The 17,704-nt window shown below is 45.3% G+C and overlaps 1 protein-coding gene across 1 annotated transcript in view; it reads right to left on the bottom strand.

Annotated features, from left to right (window-relative positions):
- Positions 1 to 17,704, bottom strand: part of DCDC2C (doublecortin domain containing 2C) — a 157,275-nt gene that overhangs the window by 57,210 nt on the left and 82,361 nt on the right. The window contains exon 5 of the mRNA XM_033939486.1: positions 11,428 to 11,571. Within this exon, the coding sequence (XP_033795377.1) occupies positions 11,428 to 11,571 (144 nt within the window). The remainder of the gene's footprint in view (positions 1 to 11,427; positions 11,572 to 17,704) is intronic.

Genomic DNA, 17,704 nt, shown 5'->3' with positions numbered 1-17,704 from the left:
ATGAGACTTGAGAGGACTTGAGAGGGAGGGAGCACAAACTTAAGAAAAATGATGGAAGGAAGGAGGGAGGGGCATGAACTTGGGACACAGAATGAAGGGAAAGATAGAGCGGAGCATGAGCCATAAGATGGAAGAATGGAGGGAGTGAGGGAAAGAGATGCAGAGGTGAGGGAGATAATAGAAAGGGAGAATTGGGTGTCTGAGAGAGGGAAAGAGATGGTGCAATTGGGGAGATAAAGAAAGAGGAGAACTGTTGGGTAGAGAGGAGGGACGGAGCCAGAGAGAGAATTATTGGACATGGTGGTGGGAGAAGAGTGAGATAGAGATGCATGGGCGCAGAGAGAAAGGGGCAAACATGCTGGGCCGAGGAAGCCTCCTGGACTTTTTTTTTGGGGGGGAGAGGGTATTAAAAGAAGTGCCAGATTGGGCGTGGGGGGAGAGCTTATGGGACCAGAAAGAGAGGACAGAGAGAGAGATGGTGGGCAATGAAGGGAGAAAAGTTGGACCTGGGATGCTGTGCAGGAAGAGGGAAAGAGATACTTGAAGGGAGAACTGTTGGGAAGAGAAAGAAAGAAATGGTGGACCTGGGGAAGGAGGCAGGCAGGCAGGGAGAGAGATGGGATGGGGGGGCAGTTGGGAAGAGAAAGGGAGAGAAGTTTGATCTGGGGATGGGAGTGAGGGAGAAATGTTAGGCCTCTGGATGAAAGGCAGAGAGATGCAGCATCTCTCTTTTTTTCCTCCATTTCACTGTTCAGCATCAAGGGGGGAGGGAAGAAGAGAAACAGAAAAGAGAGGGAGCAAAATGTTGGACCATGGAGATAGAGGAGAAGAGATGGAACCATAGAAGGGCAGGAGGGAAGAGAGCTGGAATAAGATGATGCTAGGGGATAGAAAGAAAGGGACAGGGAGTTATAGCTTGACCAGTGGAGAGAGGGAGGGGGATTCTGAAAGTGGTGAGCCATGTGGATGAGGCCAAAATGGAGATGACAAGATGAGTGAGAGAAATGTGGTAATGGGGTAATGGGGAATAGATAGAAGGGAATAGGAAGCTGGGAAAGGAGTGAGATGGGAAATGGGAAAGCTAGAGACTGAGAGAAGATGGAGAATTGAAAGGTAGCTGAACATTTAAAAAGAAGAAGGGTGAGAAAGAAGGCAAGATTTGAGTGGACAGAGGCAGAAAAGAAAAAGTTAAGAAAGCTGAAAGAGAAAAATCAATACGATGGAGACAGGCATAAGAAGGAAATGGAATGAGAGGAGAAAAAAATGGACAGCAGACACTGGAAAGAGAATTAGTTGAAGACAGAGAAAAAGCAGAAAGAGAAACTAGGACCAAGATGATAGAAAAACAAAACATCCAGACAACAAGGTTGAAAAAATTGTTTTATTTTGAATTTATTAACTGAAATATGTTAGCTTTGGGATATGTGCATCACAATTATTTTTGTATTCAGTGGCGTAGTCATATACAGCTGATTTGGGGGAGGGACTGGAGCCCAAAATTAGTGGATGGGCACCAAAGTTTCTCCCTGCCTAAGTGCAATTTATAAATACTTGAGCTAGTGGGGATTCCCAAGCCCTGCCAACTGAAGACATCTTCCTCCAGTCTGGCAATTCAAAATCTCCAAGCTTTGCAGCCAATGGCAATATCCTCAAGCTGCCCCTGCTTTCTTGCATGCATGAAAGCCAAAGGGGTGGGGCAGGGAGGAGGGAAAGCAGCAGCTCTGCATATTGCTGCCAGCTGCAGAACTTGTGAAGTTGGAGGGGGAGGAGGTGGCTGTCAGTTGGTGAGGCTTGGGGATACCTACTAGCTATAGCAGGGGAGATATTCATTTTGAGGGAGCCTAAGCTCAAAGTAGGAGGCCCAAAAAAGCAGTAATATTTACCCCGATTAAACGATCCTCCACGTGTGCTGCTGACAACTGATTCAGCATCCCCGCTCTGATAAGGCTCACCTCTGAAGAGGCTCACTGTAGCTGTAATAGAAGTGAATGGAAGAACCAAGAGCACGCATCCCTGCTCATCAGAATGAGGATGTGGAAGCCTGTGGCTGCTCCTACTGTCAGTGGTGTACGTGGAAGATCACTCAGTCAGGGTAAGTATTACTGCTTTTTTGGGTTCCTCTCCACAGTGTCTCTTTAATGAAGGTTTATACAATTAGATACGTACATCTTCTATATTAGTAATTGCAAATTTGGGACCTGCTCAACCTTTGTTTTGGCTCATCAGCTAGTGTTAGTGTTTGTGTGGCCCAGGAAAAAATTTTTGCAGCCAATGCAGCCCAGGGAAGCCAAAAGGTTGGACACCCCTGTCCTAGAGGAAAGGAGGGACAGGGGATATATGATTCAGATGTTCAAATACTTGAAAGGTATTAACATGGAACAAAATATTTTTCAGAGAAAGGAAAATGGTAAAACCAGAGGGCATAATTTGAGGTTGAGGGGTGGTGGACTCAAGAGTAATATTAGGAAATTGTTCTTTATGGAGAGGGTGGTTGATGCCTGGAATGCGCTCCTGAGAGAGGTGGTGGAAAGGAAAACGGTGACAGAGTTCAAACAAGCATGATCACAGATGATCTCTAATCAGAAACACAGATGATCTCTAATCAGAAAATAATGGGTATATATTGAAGGAACTAAGGCCAGTACTGGGCAGACCTGCACTGTCTGTGTCCCTTATACATATGGCCATTCAGTTGAGGACGGGCTGGGGAGAGCTTCAATGGTTGGGATGGTTTAGATGGGCTAGAGTGAGCTTTGACGAATATTCCAGTAGATAGAACCTAAGCACACTACCGGACAGAGCTCTGGACCATTCAGGTCTTTATCTGCCATCATTTACTATGCTACTATGTCTGTACAGGGACTCTGTGGATGACTATCACCCATCTGTGAGAATATGCTGCCTGCTTGTCCTGTGATAATTCCAGCTTCAGAGAAGAAAAAAAAATGCCTGAGAGAGCAGAGGCTGTGAACAGCTGATGCACCTTGGGGTACTCCCCCTGGTCTAGGGACACTACTGCTTCCTGTTACTCACATGCAGAGAACCAGATTCTGCCAGAGAAACTGCATCCTGGGACAATAGTGACATGAAATCAGACTTTCTATCCTCCAAGTCTACGTCAGACTGAACCTCCTGGTCCAGCTCTGTGTCTTCATTTAGTCGAAGCACATTCTGAGGGGAGATCCCCTGCACCACCGCCTCCATCATGCTGAACTCAGACACTGAGGACCCTCAGCAGTTCAAATAGACATTCCACATAAGGCTTACAAAATTTGGGCTTAAGCCTTGTACTGGGGGTCTCGAGGACCCTGACAGGGAACCCCTGCTGGTCCTCCTGGGCTCTACAGCCATTTTGTGTCTGCACTTTGGCCAATACACCTTTAGAGGGCTTTGGAAAGCATCTCTTCTCTTGGAAATGTGCCTCCTGCGGATCCCCAGCCCTGGAGGACTTGGAGGAGGCTGAGCTCAAGGCTCCTGCCCCTCCCCTGCACCCTTCGTCACATGCGGAACATGGATACTCTTCGGCCAGCCATCTAACACAAATCTGGCATGATGAAAAGGTAGGAAGGCAGATGGAGGCTAAAATCCAAGATGGCCACTGCTAGTAAATTCATGTCAAAACGGCTTGTAGGGTCTTCCCTGAAGTATAAAAATTACAGGGAAAGGGGTTTTAGATGTAGGGGAAAACTAGCTCTGACTGCAGAAACCTTTAAATTTCACTTTTGGAGAAACACTCCCCCCTCTATCCCCCCCTCCCAATTTTTCCCATAGGCTATAATAGCCTTACTCACTGTGCCATGAGCCTGCCTGCTTCAGCTTAGGAGTGCAGCTGGGACAAATGAAGAAGAACTCTGCCTAAAAGGTTAGCCGGACGAATTTGGTCTTCAGGCTGCACCCCCCTACCCCCCCACGGAAAACCTCAAGTGAAGGGGGACAGGACCATGCAGCTGGCCCACTATTAATTCCAGTCAAGCCTGGAATGAGCCAAATAGCCTGCGCTTCTCATAAATCAGGGATGTGAGCAGATGTACAGAGGATGGCCCCTGAGCTCAAAAAATATATAAACAAACATGCTGGCTAGCTAGGTGTCCCTGAGGGCTGATTCTGCTAGCAGCAGACTTCTGCAAAACGAGTCTGCGTCTTCTTCCAGGCAGAGGCCCCAACAAGTGGGAATGTCTGGCACGAGCATCCGACCATATACAGTCAAATCTTGGTTTGCGAGCATAATTCATGCCAAAAGCATGCTTATAATCCAAAGCACTCGTATATCAAAGCGAATTTCCCCATAGCAAATAATGGAAACTCCGACGATTCGTTCCTCAACCCAAAAACTTTAATATAAAATACTATATGTATTTGTATTGCAAGACCTCGCTCATTTAGAACAGTCACTACACTCTTGCAGGGTCAGAGAGAAAAGAACCATCGGCTCAGTTGTGATGATGTGACGCATGTATACTGTATGTGCTCGTATTGCAAGACCTCGCTCATTTAGAACAGTCACTACACTCCCGCAGCATCAGAGAGAGAAGAACCATCAGCTCAGTTGTGATGATGTGACTTGTGTATACTGTATGTACTCGTATTGCAAGACTTTGCTTGTATATCAAGTTAAAATTTCATAAAATGTTTTGATTGTCTTGCAAAAAACTTGCAAACCAAGTTACTTGCAATCGAAGGTTTTACTGTATTTAGAAAAAATACTCAAAAATAATAAAACTGCAGAGCAGATCAAAATCACTTCTGAGCAACATGCTTGCAGAAAAAAACTGAGAGGGAAGGAGCAGCTCTCTGGGAAGGAGGTGGAGTTCAAAGATGATCGACAGCATTCTTCAAGCAACTTGTGAGTTCAGGTGCATAACCCTAGCGTTCAGAACCACTAGACTCTTTGGAGTTGTCAGGGTACCCTGTGTATACCTGGTAGTGCTATAGAAATGATTAATAGTAGTAGTAGTAGTAGTAAATATTTCATGAAAAAAATCATAACATGTATCTCCACTGCCTCTCTTTATTATCTTATAATTCATAATCAGTAAAATTCTATATAATAAAAGGCTAGCCGCGCATGCGCACTCCTATTTGCGTGCTTCCATGATCAGTAGGTCTGTAGTCACAGGAGTGCGCATGCGCGCTTATACGTCACCAGCCGCCGATCGCCTCCACAAGCCGGGACCGCAGCTAGCCGCCGATCTCCGTTCCTCCAGTTGGGGGGGGTGGTCTGGGAGGAGAGGGATCGCGGACGCTCAGTGCCCCCACCGAGGAGCCCAGCAACTTTCCGCTGCCTGGGACCCGAGTCCTTTGCCACCCCCCCACCTTCCCTTCCCGTAGGCCCGACTGGCGATTTAAGCAGCGTGTGCAGCAGTCTTCACACGCTGCTTCGGGCCCTTCTACTGCCCTGATTTGCTCTGCCGCGTCTCTGATGATGTCATCAGGGACGTGCCAGAGTAAATCAGGGCAGCAGAAGGACCCGAAGCAGCATGTGAAGACTGCTGCACACGCTGCTTGAATCGCCATGTGTAGTCGGGCCCGCGGGAAGGGAAGGGGGGGGCAGCAAAGGACTCAGAACCGTGTTTGTAGTCGGGACCTTGGGAAGGGAAAGGTGGGTAGAGGAAACGCTGCTGCACAGGGAACTCGTGTGGGGGGAGGGAAATGGAGGGGAGGGAATGCTGCTTTGGACAGACAGACAGAGGGAGGAAGGGAGACAGAAAGAAAAGAAGAAAGACACAGGGGCAGGTGCACAGGGAACTGGTGTGGGGGGAGGGAAATGGAGGGGGAGAGAATGCTGCTTCGGACAGACAGAGGGAGGAAGGGAGACAGAAAGAAAAGAAAAAAGACACAGGGGCAGGGAGATACACAGAAAGACAGACAGACAAAGGAGGCAAGGGACAGAGACAGACAGAAAGAAAGACAGCGGGAGTCGCGTCAGGAGGGGTGCGGGATGCAGCAGAGGGAACTTTTCCAATGGGTGCCACTGGGCGGCTGTCGGGAACCTCTGATCAGGGGCAGAGCAAGGTAAGTTATTATAGGGATAAGAAGGAGAAGGGGGGGGAGAAAAAGGAAGGGACGCCTACTGCTGGACAGGGGGAGAAGGAAAGAGGTGCTGATGGACAGGGGGGTGAAGAAAAAGGAACAGAGGCCTAATGTTGGACAGGGGGAGAAAGAAAGAGGTGCTGCTGGACAGGGGGGAGGTAAAACAAAGGGAGAAGGGCTGCTGCTGCATAAGGAGAGCAGTGAAGGGGTGGTGGTGGACACAGGGGAGGTAAAAGGAGAAGGGACAATGGACAGGGGGAGCAGGCAAGGGGTGGTGATGGACAGCCAAGGAAAAAGAAAGATAGAAAGAAATAAAGTGGCTAAGGAGAGAGAGAGAAAAAAATAAAGACAGACACACACACATATATTCTAGCACCCGTTAATGTAACGGGCTATAAGACTAGTTGATTATAATTTGACAGAATAAATTCCTGATACCAAATATGAAAGTATTGAGGGTGCTAACTTTAATAAGATAAATAGGTGCCTACCTAGGTGCTATTTTATAAATGGACATAAGAACTTGTGTATTTATAAAATATTAGTGTAAGTGGCAGAAATCACGCCTCCATTGCAGGAGTAAATGTCCTTGCCTATATGATGAGATAAGAGGTTTAGGGCGTCATTCAGAATGTTGGGACCAGCCTTTGACAAAGCATGAGTGAAACATGGCCCATGTCAGGCTATCTGGCCCAAGTCTTTAGAGACACACTTTTTCAAGTTAAGAATTTTTTGGGATATGGATTATTGTGAAAGATGTTTTTAAAAATGTGTGTTCCATGAGTATTTACTAAACAATATTTGAAGCCTAAGAAGAGTTAGGTGAATCACAGCCAGAATGGCTTGTGTGAAACAAGTCACCACTGAGGCTTCTGAAGATTATATCCTGCATGAAGATGGGAATTGCACTGTTTGTAAATATGTAGCTGTGCTGTTCACAATTACATATTAAGCGTTGAGCACATGTACAAAGTTTTATTGTTTTTAGACATGCATATTTTATAATCAACATACATATATACAGGTTCTGCTCACACTTTACCCTTGTATGTGCTTCAAAATCACAGGTCTCTGGAATGACCTTACTATCCTGTTGCAGAACCTGGGTTCTCTCCAACTATTCCGCAAGCAATTGAAAACTTGGCTCTTCTCTAACATGTAATTCTATTTTCCCCCTTACTCTTCCATTCTATATATAAGCTCATGTAAACCTTTTCCTTTCTCTTCTTATATTTTAAGTTCTTGTAAACCTTGCCGAGCTCCACTTCCGTGGAGAGGATGTGGTATATAAACTTAAGGTTTAGTTTAGTATATACCTATCAGCAAAGTATGTGCCATCATGTCAAACCGCATACTTTCATACCAGTCAGAATAAGGATCCGTCAGATCCAGGATCCGTGATATAACCGCTTGCCTGGACAGACTCATCAAGCCTCAGGACCACTTCCCCTTGATTCTCATCCACGTCGGAACAAACGACATTGCCAGGAGCACCCAGGATAGCATACCGGCAGACTTCAGAGCCCTGGGTGAGAAGCTGAGGAGGATGGATGCACAGGTGGTCTTTTCCTCGATCCTCCCTGTAAGGGGCAAGGGCAGAGCCAGGGAGGATCGCATTCAGAGGGCTAACAACTGGTTGAGAGATTGGTGCAAGGAGATGAACTTCGGGTTCCTGCAACATGGAGAGACACTACTAGGACTACAGGGACCAGACGGGCTACACCTGACTAGAAGAGGGAAGAACGTCCTTGGACACCGACTGGCCCGCCTACTTCACAAGGCTTTAAACTAGGTATGTTGGGGGAGGGCACAAGCACAAATAACCTATCTGACGAGCTATGTTGCCAATACTTTTCTGAGACCGAGGTAGGCAAACACCACAATTCTGGGTCTGGGACTGGACCGAATACACACATTTCTAAGTATGGGGTAGGTTCACATTGTAATTCTGGGTCTAGGGAAAGTACACAAACTACAATTAGTACTGAAATGGTCCATGTAGCTCAAGCAGGAACAGTCACAGGGAGGCATGGCAAACATACTGCATGGAGGGCTATGTACGTCAACGCCCACAGTTTGGGCAACAAGATCCTGGAACTAGAGACTGAAATGAGGAATGCTGACCTGGATGTGGTGGCGATATCTGAGACCTGGCTCACAGACTCCCACGGATGGGACATGGTCATACCAGGATACAACCTACTTCGCCAAGACAGGGAGGGCAGAATGGGAGGAGGTGTAGCAATATACACTAAGGATGATATTAAAGTCACCAGAATCACAGATATCAGGTACACAGGGGAATCCCTTTGGGTAAATTTGGCCATGGGGAATGACAAATGCCTGTATCTTGGCATAATATACAGACTCCCAAGGCAACAGGATGACCTGGATACGGAATTAATTGGTGACATAGAGAATATCACCTTACGTGGGGATACAGTGTTATTAGGAGACTTCAATATGCCTGATGTAGATTGGAACACACTTTCCTCTGCATCCAGCAGCAGCAGGAGACTATTGAACTCTATGAAGGGAGCTAAACTGAGGCAACTGGTATCAGAGCCAACGAGAGAACAGGCAATACTAGATCTATTGCTTACCAATGGTGAAAGTGTCACTGGGGTCTCAGTGGGCGACAAGTTGGCCTCCAGTGACCACAACATGGTATGGTTCAATCTCAGGAAGGGTTTCGCCAAAACTAGCACATTGACCAAGGTCCTTAGCTTCAAGAACGTCAACTTTGAGGGTATGGGGGATTTCATCCATCAAGCGATACAAAACCGAGCAGGAACAGATAACGTAGAAGAACTGTGGTCAACTCTGAAAGCTACCATTCAGGAGGCAACCAACCGCTATATAAAATCAGTGAATAAACGGCGCAGGAACACTAAGCCACAATGGTTCTCTGCGGAGATCTCGAACCTCATAAAAGAAAAGAAAAAAGCGTTCATTTCTTACAAACATACAGGATCTCAGGACTCTAGAGAAGTCTATTTGACTAAGACAAGAGCTGTCAAAACAGCAGTTAGAGAGGCCAAATTCCGAATGGAGGAAACTTTAGCAAAGAACATCAAGAAGGGCGATAAATCCTTCTTCAGGTATATTAGCGACAGAAACTGAAACACAAGCGGTATAGTACGCCTTAGGAAACCAGATGGGAACTATGTAGAAGCTGACTCAGAAAAAGCTGAATTGTTAAACAAATACTTCAGTTCAGTCTTCACCCGCGAAGCGCCGGGTTCCGGCCCTCAGCTACAGAAAAAGGATGGCTCGGTAGACCCATCAAAACTCAAGGTCAACAAAGCAATGGGGCCAGACAACCTACACCCCAGGGTGCTCAGGGAGTTAAGGGACGTCCTGGCGGAACCACTAACCGCGCTCTTCAATCTCTCCCTTAGCACAGGTAGAGTCCCATTGGACTGGAAAACGGCTAACGTCATTCCACTCCACAAAAAAGGTTGCAGGACGGAGGCTGAGAACTACAGACCAGTGAGTCTCACATTAATAGTGAGCAAACTAATGGAAACTTTAATCAAATACCAATTAGATAAGATCCTGGACGTGGAGAATCTACGGGATCCCCGTCAACATGGATTTACCAAGGGGAAATCCTGCCAATCCAACTTGATCAGCTTCTTTGACTGGGTGACGGGGAAGCTCGATGTTGGAGAGTCCTTGGACATTGTATACTTGGACTTCAGCAAAGCATTTGATAGCGTCCCACACCGCAGATTGTTGTGCAAAATGAGTTCTATAGGATTAGGTGACACTTTGACAAAATGGGTTGGAGACTGGCTTGGTGGTAGACTTCAGAGGGTGGTGGTGAACGGCACCCCCTCCGTAACGACTGCAGTGATCAGCGGAGTGCCGCAGGGCTCGGTCTTGGGCCCGATCCTTTTCAATATCTTTATAAGGGACTTGGCTGAGGGGCTTCGGGGTAAAATAACTTTATTCGCCGATGACGCCAAACTATGTAATATAATAGGTAAGAGCACAATGGACAATATGATACACGACCTACTCCTATTGGAGTAATGGTCTAGGACCTGGCAACTGAATTTCAATGCCAAAAAATGCAAAGTTATGCACCTTGGCAATCAAAATCCATGCAAGACTTACACCCTAAATGGCGAGATCCTAGCAAGGACTGTTGCAGAACGGGATTTAGGGGTAATCATCAGTGAAGACATGAAGACTGCCAATCAAGTGGAGCGGGCTTCATCTAAGGCTAGGCAGATCATGGGATGTATACGTAGGAGTTTCGTCAGCCGTTGTATAGATCCATGGTGAGGCCCCATCTGGAGTACTGCGTACAATTCTGGAGGCCTCATTACTGCAAGGATGTACTGAGACTTGAGTCCAGCGGATGGCCACCCGGATGGTCTCGGGACTCAAGGATCTCCCATACGAGGAATGGCTAGATAAATTACGCCTATACTCACTCGAGGAACGCAGAGAGAGGGGAGACATGATCGAGACGTTCAAATACCTCACGGGCCGTATCGAGGTAGAAGAGGATATCTTCTTTTTCAAGGGTCCGATGGCGACAAGAGGACATCCATGGAGAATCAGGGGCGGTAAATTGCACGGCGACACCAGGAAATACTTTTTCACCGAAAGAGTAGTTGATCGCTGGAATAAACTTTCACTTCAGGTGATCGAAGCAAGCAGCGTGCCTGATTTTAAGAAGAAATGGGATCGTCAGTGGGATCTCTACGCAGAGTTAGATAGGGGAGGGTCATTGGGGTGGGCAGACTAGATGGGCAGCGGCCCTTATCTGCTGTCATTTTCTATGTTTCTATGTTTCTAATGTCTTTTTAAAACTACCCTTGTTTTGTATAAGTGTTATTTATTTATTTTAAAAAATTATTACCCACTTAAACCTAAGCGGTTCACAAAAATACAAACATAATCATCAAAAAAAGAATACAACAACAAATAAATTACAATCATCTAAAAGTTCTCCAAAATAAATAATTAAGTTTTTCAAGAAAAAGCCTTTACAAATAAAGTTGTCTTCAACACCTTCTTATATTTCTGAATATCTGAAAGTAGCTTAAGTGGTCCTGTCAAATTATTCCACAATAGCACTTCAGCCACCGAGATTATTGAGGATCTTATTTTCGCATAGTGTAAGCTTACCAGCTCTTCACTGACTAACCGTAACATCCCCTCCAACCTTAAAGATCTAAGCGGCTGATACACACACATGAAATCCATTTCCTCACAGCCTGCCACAACAGTTTCATGTTCCCTTGAAAAGGATTAGTGTTTCACAGCAAACGGCAAGCCATGAAATAATGTGTGTTGTAAAACAGCTTCATAGAATAAATATTCTGATTAGGAGCACAATAATCCATAACGAAAGGAGATCATTTTTAAGTAATCACTTACCCATATGGATAGCGTGTATTATTTTTATATACACAGATGTAATATGGCAGTTGTATAAATCTTTCTATTCCCACAGCAACATAATATTGTTTATGTTCTAAATGTGATGGTCCCAATACAAGCTTTCCATCCAATGTGTATAGTCTAAAAACAAACCAAGAATCAGAAACCATGAGGAATATTGTTCGGTTAGGGTACAGTAATACTTTCAATTGCTTTTAAAATGTAATGGTTTCTGCAAATGCATATAATATTCACACTGTGGATCACTGATGAACAGTAGATTTAAATGCGGAACCCTTGGGAGGAGACAGGTAGATAACATTAGTATCGTATATACTTTATAAGTCGATTTACTGTAGAAGTGCTATGGCACTGATGGGACTAACCCATTAGATGACCCTGGTTTACTGATGGGATGTTCAAGTCAAAATTTCTTAACTTATACATAAGTATATACAGTGGGGTAGGAATGGTACTGTACAAGTAGCCTCTACAATCGATAAAAATGCTTGAAGAGTTCAGAAGGAGTCCTTAGAAAATGAGACTCAAGGTTTGGCGTTTTTTGATTTGATATCAGCAAGTACAGTGCAGCAGCTACTTAAGTCATGTTGCCACTTGCTTACTGGATCTATTTCCTGCATAGCTTTATCAGGAGGCTTAGATGAGCTGCTAGATTAGATAGGAGACCTGGGTAATGCTCTTTGGCACAGGGTATCTCATTGCCACAACTGAGTACATTGTTACTCCTATTTTGAAAAATGGAATTTTAGGAACAGGTTGATAGCACTAGTTACCTGTTTCTAGCCAATTTGCTTTTACTAAGTTATGATAAGTACTACCGAATGCTTACCATGGCTTAAAAAAGGTTTACTGCAGGATGCACTTAGGCATCATGTGGTAAGTTACTAATTTGCACACATAAACTGCACTAAAATACATTTTTCATCTTTCCACAAAGGGCAGAGAGGAGCATTTCTGTGCTAAACAGTTGGCACATTACCGCATTTATTTAATGGCCACATGCAAAGGGTGACATTAGCGCAGGGACATTAAAAGCAAAAATAGAAAATCAGCCATTTTTGGGCTGTGATAAAAATAACCATAGCGCAGGGGAAAATCCTTTGTAAGGACCACATCTTAGTCAAAGAACCCTGCAGAAACACAGGGCAACATAGGAGCAGATTAAAACCAGCATAACTTATCTAGTCCACCCATAAAAGAAAAGGACTCCTTTAAAAAATGGAAACGCACGAAAACAACCGAAGCTTGGAACAAACACAAAGATGATCAGAAGAAATGTCACAAGACGGTGAGGGATGCCAAAAAGGACTATGAGAAGAAAATAGCACAAGAGGCCAAAAATTTCAAGCCCTTCTTTAGATACGTAAAAGGAAAAAAACCTGCAAAAGAGGCGGTGGGACTGCTGGATGGCCAGGGAAGAAAAGGGTAAATCAAGGAAGACAAACAAATTGCAGACAGACTAAATTCCTTCTTTGCGTCTGTCTTTACGAAGGAGGACACTGCAACAATACCAGAAGCAGTGAAAGTATTCAAAGGAGTAATAGAGGACAGCCTCACCACAGTAGAAGTGGTCTTGGACCAGATATACTACCAGATCGACAATCTTAAAAGTGACAAATCCCCTGGACCTGATGGAATTCAACCGAGAGTCTTAAAAGAACTGAAGGTTGAAATCGGAGAGCTTTTGCAAAAATTTGCCAACTTGTCAATTAGAACTGGACAGATACCGGACGATTGGAAGATAGCGAATGTCACACCAATTTTCAAAAAAAGATCAAGAGGAGAACCGGGCAACTACAGACCTGTGAATCTTATGTCTGTCCCTGGAAAGATGGTTGAAGCACTGATTAAAGATAGCATAGTCCGGCACTTGGATACACACGACCTGATGAGAGCCAGTCAACATGGCTTCAGGAAAGGGAAATCATATTTGATGAATTTACTTCAATTTTTTGAGACTGTGAACAAACAAATTGATAGTGGAGAACCGGTGGACATAATATACTTGGACTTCCAGAAAGCGTTCAACAAGGTTCCACATGAAAGACTTCTCAGGAAACTACAAAGCCATGGAATAGAGGGAGATATACTAAGATGGATAGGCAAAATGGCTGGAGAACAGAAAGCAGAGAGTGGGCATAAATGGAAAGTTTTCAGACTGGGAGAAAGTGACTAGCGGTGTGCCCCAGGGCTCGGTACTTGGGCCCATCTTATTTAATATTTTCATCAATGACCTAGAAGGAACATCCAGTGAGATCATCAAGTTTGCAGACGACACTAAGCTATGCTGGGCAATCAGATAGCGAGGAACTCCAGAGTGACTTGTGTTAGTTAGAGAAATGGGCGGAGAAATGGCAGATGAAGTTTAATGTGGAAAAGTGCAAAGTAATGCATTTAGGCAGAAAGAACAAGGAACACGAGTATAGAATGTCAGGTGCAACTCTGGGTAAGAGCGAACAAGAAAAGGACCTGGGTGTACTGATAGATAGGATCCTGAAACCGTCAGCACAATGCACAGCAGCAGCAAAGAAAGCAAATAGAATGTTAGGCATGATAAAGAAAGGAATCATATGTAGATCGGAGAAAGTTATAATGCCGCTTTATAGAGAATGGTCAGACCACACTTGTAATACTGTGTCCAACATTGGTCTCCCAACCTAAAGAAGGATATAAAACTGCTGGAGAGGGTGCAGAGATGAGCAACAAAGCTAATAAAAGGTATGGAGAACTTGGAATACGAGGAACGACTTAAGAAACTGGAATTGTTCTCCCTTGAGAAAAGGAGACTGCGAGGGGATATGATCGAGACTTTCAAAATACTGAAAGGAATCGACAAAATAGAGCAGGAAAAAAAAATTATTTACAATGTCCAATGTGACATGGACAAGAGGACATGGACTGAAGCTAAGGGGGGACAAGTCCAGGACAACTATCAGGAAGTTCTGCTTCATGCAACGAGTGGTGGACACCTGGAATGCCCTCCCAGAGGAGGTTATTGCGGAATCCACCGTTCTAGGATTTAAAAGCAAACTAGATGCACATCTCCTTACGAGAGGCATAGAGGGATATGGGTGACTAAAATTATGCCAGGTGTATGCCTGGCTCGGTCTTTGCGTGTGCGGATCGCCGGACTTGATGGACCGAAGGTCTGATCCAGAGATAGCAGTTCTTATGTTCTTAATAAAGTGGTTAGAGTTGTAACTGCCACTTCACACAAGTTACACAAAAGAACAGAAAGAAGTGTGAAAATCATTTATGTTTTGCTTTGAAGATAAATGTTCTTTTACACTCTAGTTCCATCCTCTTGCTAAATAAGGCTCCCTTTCTGTCTAACTCATGCCTTTTGATTCCATCACTGAGGGGAAGATTCTCAAAACTTTAATGTGGTTGCTAAACCGGTTCCAGATGGTATAGCGTTTATGTATTTTAGCAGCGATTATCAAAATGGCTTACCGTGGTCTTTTCTGAGCTTCCTAGAAGTTTCCAACTCTGCCATGCATATGTATTACAATGAGGTCATTAATATTCAAATGAGCACTCGTTGTCCTACATTTGTGAGCAAAATTTCCAGCAGGTCTGAGCTGTCATAGCCTTACTTTCTGGTCAATGCCTGAGCACTGATTGGCTCAGGCATCAACAGGAAAGTAAGGCTTGACAGCCACTGTCAAGCAACTTCTCCAGCCCCCCCACCAGCAGGAATTATGCCCACTCCTTCCCACTGCTACCATTAAGCAAACCCTCCCCCCGCCACTGCCATTAAGCAACCCCCCTGATTATCTGATTGCTTAAGGTCCCTCCTTTGGTGCATCCAGGGAGTGGCCTAAGGCTCCAATTGGCCCAGATGCCTAAGGCCCCTTCCATAGGAGGGGCCTTAAGCAACCTGGGCCAATCAGAGCCTTATGCCCATCCCTGGCACATCCCAGGATGCACTGGGGAGGGGAAGGCCTACCATTTTGAGGAGGTGGGCCTGCTGGCCAGAAGGAGTAGGCATCTCTCTGGCCAGCTTTTATAAACAAGGTAAGGGGGAGCAGGGGGATGTCAGAGGCACAGGGGGGGTCGTCAGGGGCACTACAACAGCAGTGGGAGTGGGCATCCCTCCCACTGCCGAGTGGTGTTGGGAGGGTTGCTTAACGGTAGCAGCAGGAGTGGGTATCCCTCCCGCTGCCAGGGGGGTGGTTGCTTGATGACTGCAGAAGGGAGTGCAACTTTCTGGCTTTAAGCGACCTCTTCTACAATTTAGAGCAAAGCAGGCAGGAAATATCCTGGTGTTCAGAACCTAAGCACTAAACACACAAATTATGCGGGTCTGTCATCTTTCATTCAACCAATTTATAATCCAGTTCATTTTATTTATTCATGGGTCTCCTAGAAGGAATTGTATCAAAAACTTTGCTGAAATCCAAGTAGATTCCATCTAAATATATATCCTCGATTTAGTTTTCTGATAACCCAGTAAAAGAAAATCAGATTTCTTTGGCACCATCTTCCTTTGATAAAACCATGTTGCCTCAGATTCCAGAAGTTCACTATCGTTTCCTTCAGAGGTGTCGCCATTATTTTCCAGCCAAGATAAGGCATAGTAGGCCTATAGTTTACTACTTCTTTTCTGTTACCACTTCTGCAAAGAGGGACCACATCTGCCCTTCTCAAATCCTGTATTAATTTGCTATTACTATAAAATGCTTTAAATGTGATTTGCTCAGAGTATGATGTTATGCTGCCATATTCATGGGAGCAGGCTATTTGTGTTGAACTGTATTTAATATTACTTTTTAACACATATGCACTGCCTTTAGCAGGTTATTACAACTGTGCCTTTAAGAATGAGTCCTCTAGCTCCCCCTGTGTATTATGGGACGCTTTCTAGTAACTACTGACTTTCTAGTGCACTGGGCTGGTTATTCTTAACGTGACCATTTATTTTTTTCATCAAAACGGGACATCTATTAATATTCAGTCCAGCCCCCAATCCTGCCCTAGCCCCACCCCAATCCCACCCCCAATCCCACCCTAGCCCCGCCCCCAATTTCTTCCATTCATTTTTCATGTACACACAATATCTTATTATTTCATAATGGTAACCATAAAATTTTTTAAAAAACAGAAAGCACTATACGCAGAGAAAATGTTAATTATTTATATTTGGGGGGGTTTTCAACGATGTCACCTCAGTAACTATAGAAAAATAGACAAATATAGGGCAAAATATAGACAGCAGGTAAAAATTCTCAAAACTGACACATTTTTATCACTAAATTGAAAATAAAATCATTTTTCCTACCTTTGCTGTCTGGTGATTTCATGAGTCTCTGGTTGCGTTTCCTTCTGACTGTGCATCCTTTCATTTCTTTCTTTCTTTCTGCACTCAAGCCCAATTGTCCCTTTCTATTCCCTCCCTCCTTCCTTCTTATGTCCTTAGTGCCCCCAGTGCCTCATTCCCATGTCCCCCTCACTGCCTTCCAGACTTTGTCCTACCACCATCCCCAAAGCCAGCCTGCCTGCCTACTTACCTGACTACCTACCTACCTCCCATGCCAAAGCCAGCCTGCTTGCCTGCCTACCTCCTTCCCTCCCTGCAGCACACAAAAAAGCCTCCCTCCAGCGCCTGATATAAACCCCCCGGTCTGCCGCCGCTGCTTACCTCCCTGCTGCTTCTATTCGCGGCCCAGAAGCCTTATTCCCGATGTCAATTCTGACGTTGGCCCGGAATGTCCTCTCCGACATCAGAATTGACGTCGAGAATAAGGCTTCTAGGCCGCGATTAGCAGCAGCAGGAAGGTAAGCAGCGGCGGTGGACCAGGGGGGGGGTTAAATCGGGCGCTGGAGGGAGGCCAGGGCAGGATTAATTCTTTGAGGGCCCCTAGGCACACTAATACACTTAGCCAAGCAGGCCCTAGTTCTCCCCTACATCCTAGAATTGAACCTTTGCCAGAACCCTCTAGGGCAGGGGTGCCCAATACGTCGATCGCGATCGACCGGTAGCTCAGGAAGGCAACGTGAGTCGATCGCAGAGCCCATCCCGGGCTCCGTGATAGACTCGTGTTGCCATCCCGATCTACCGGGCATATCAGTCTTCCTCTCCCCAAAGTCAAAGACGCTGACGCCGGGCATCTACTTTAGGCTGTTTTTTGTCATTTCAGGGGGGGGGGGGGGGGGCGGCGGCAGCAGCAGCCTGAAAAAGAAATCATCCTGGCCCGGGTCGGTGTCATGTTCCGTAACCTCTACCTCTTTCAGCAGCCTTCCTATCTCCCTC

The sequence above is a fragment of the Geotrypetes seraphini genome, chromosome 3 (assembly GCF_902459505.1).
Source record: "Geotrypetes seraphini chromosome 3, aGeoSer1.1, whole genome shotgun sequence".
NCBI classification, from domain to species: domain Eukaryota; kingdom Metazoa; phylum Chordata; class Amphibia; order Gymnophiona; family Dermophiidae; genus Geotrypetes; species Geotrypetes seraphini.
This window is presented reverse-complemented; position numbering and strand designations above follow the sequence as displayed.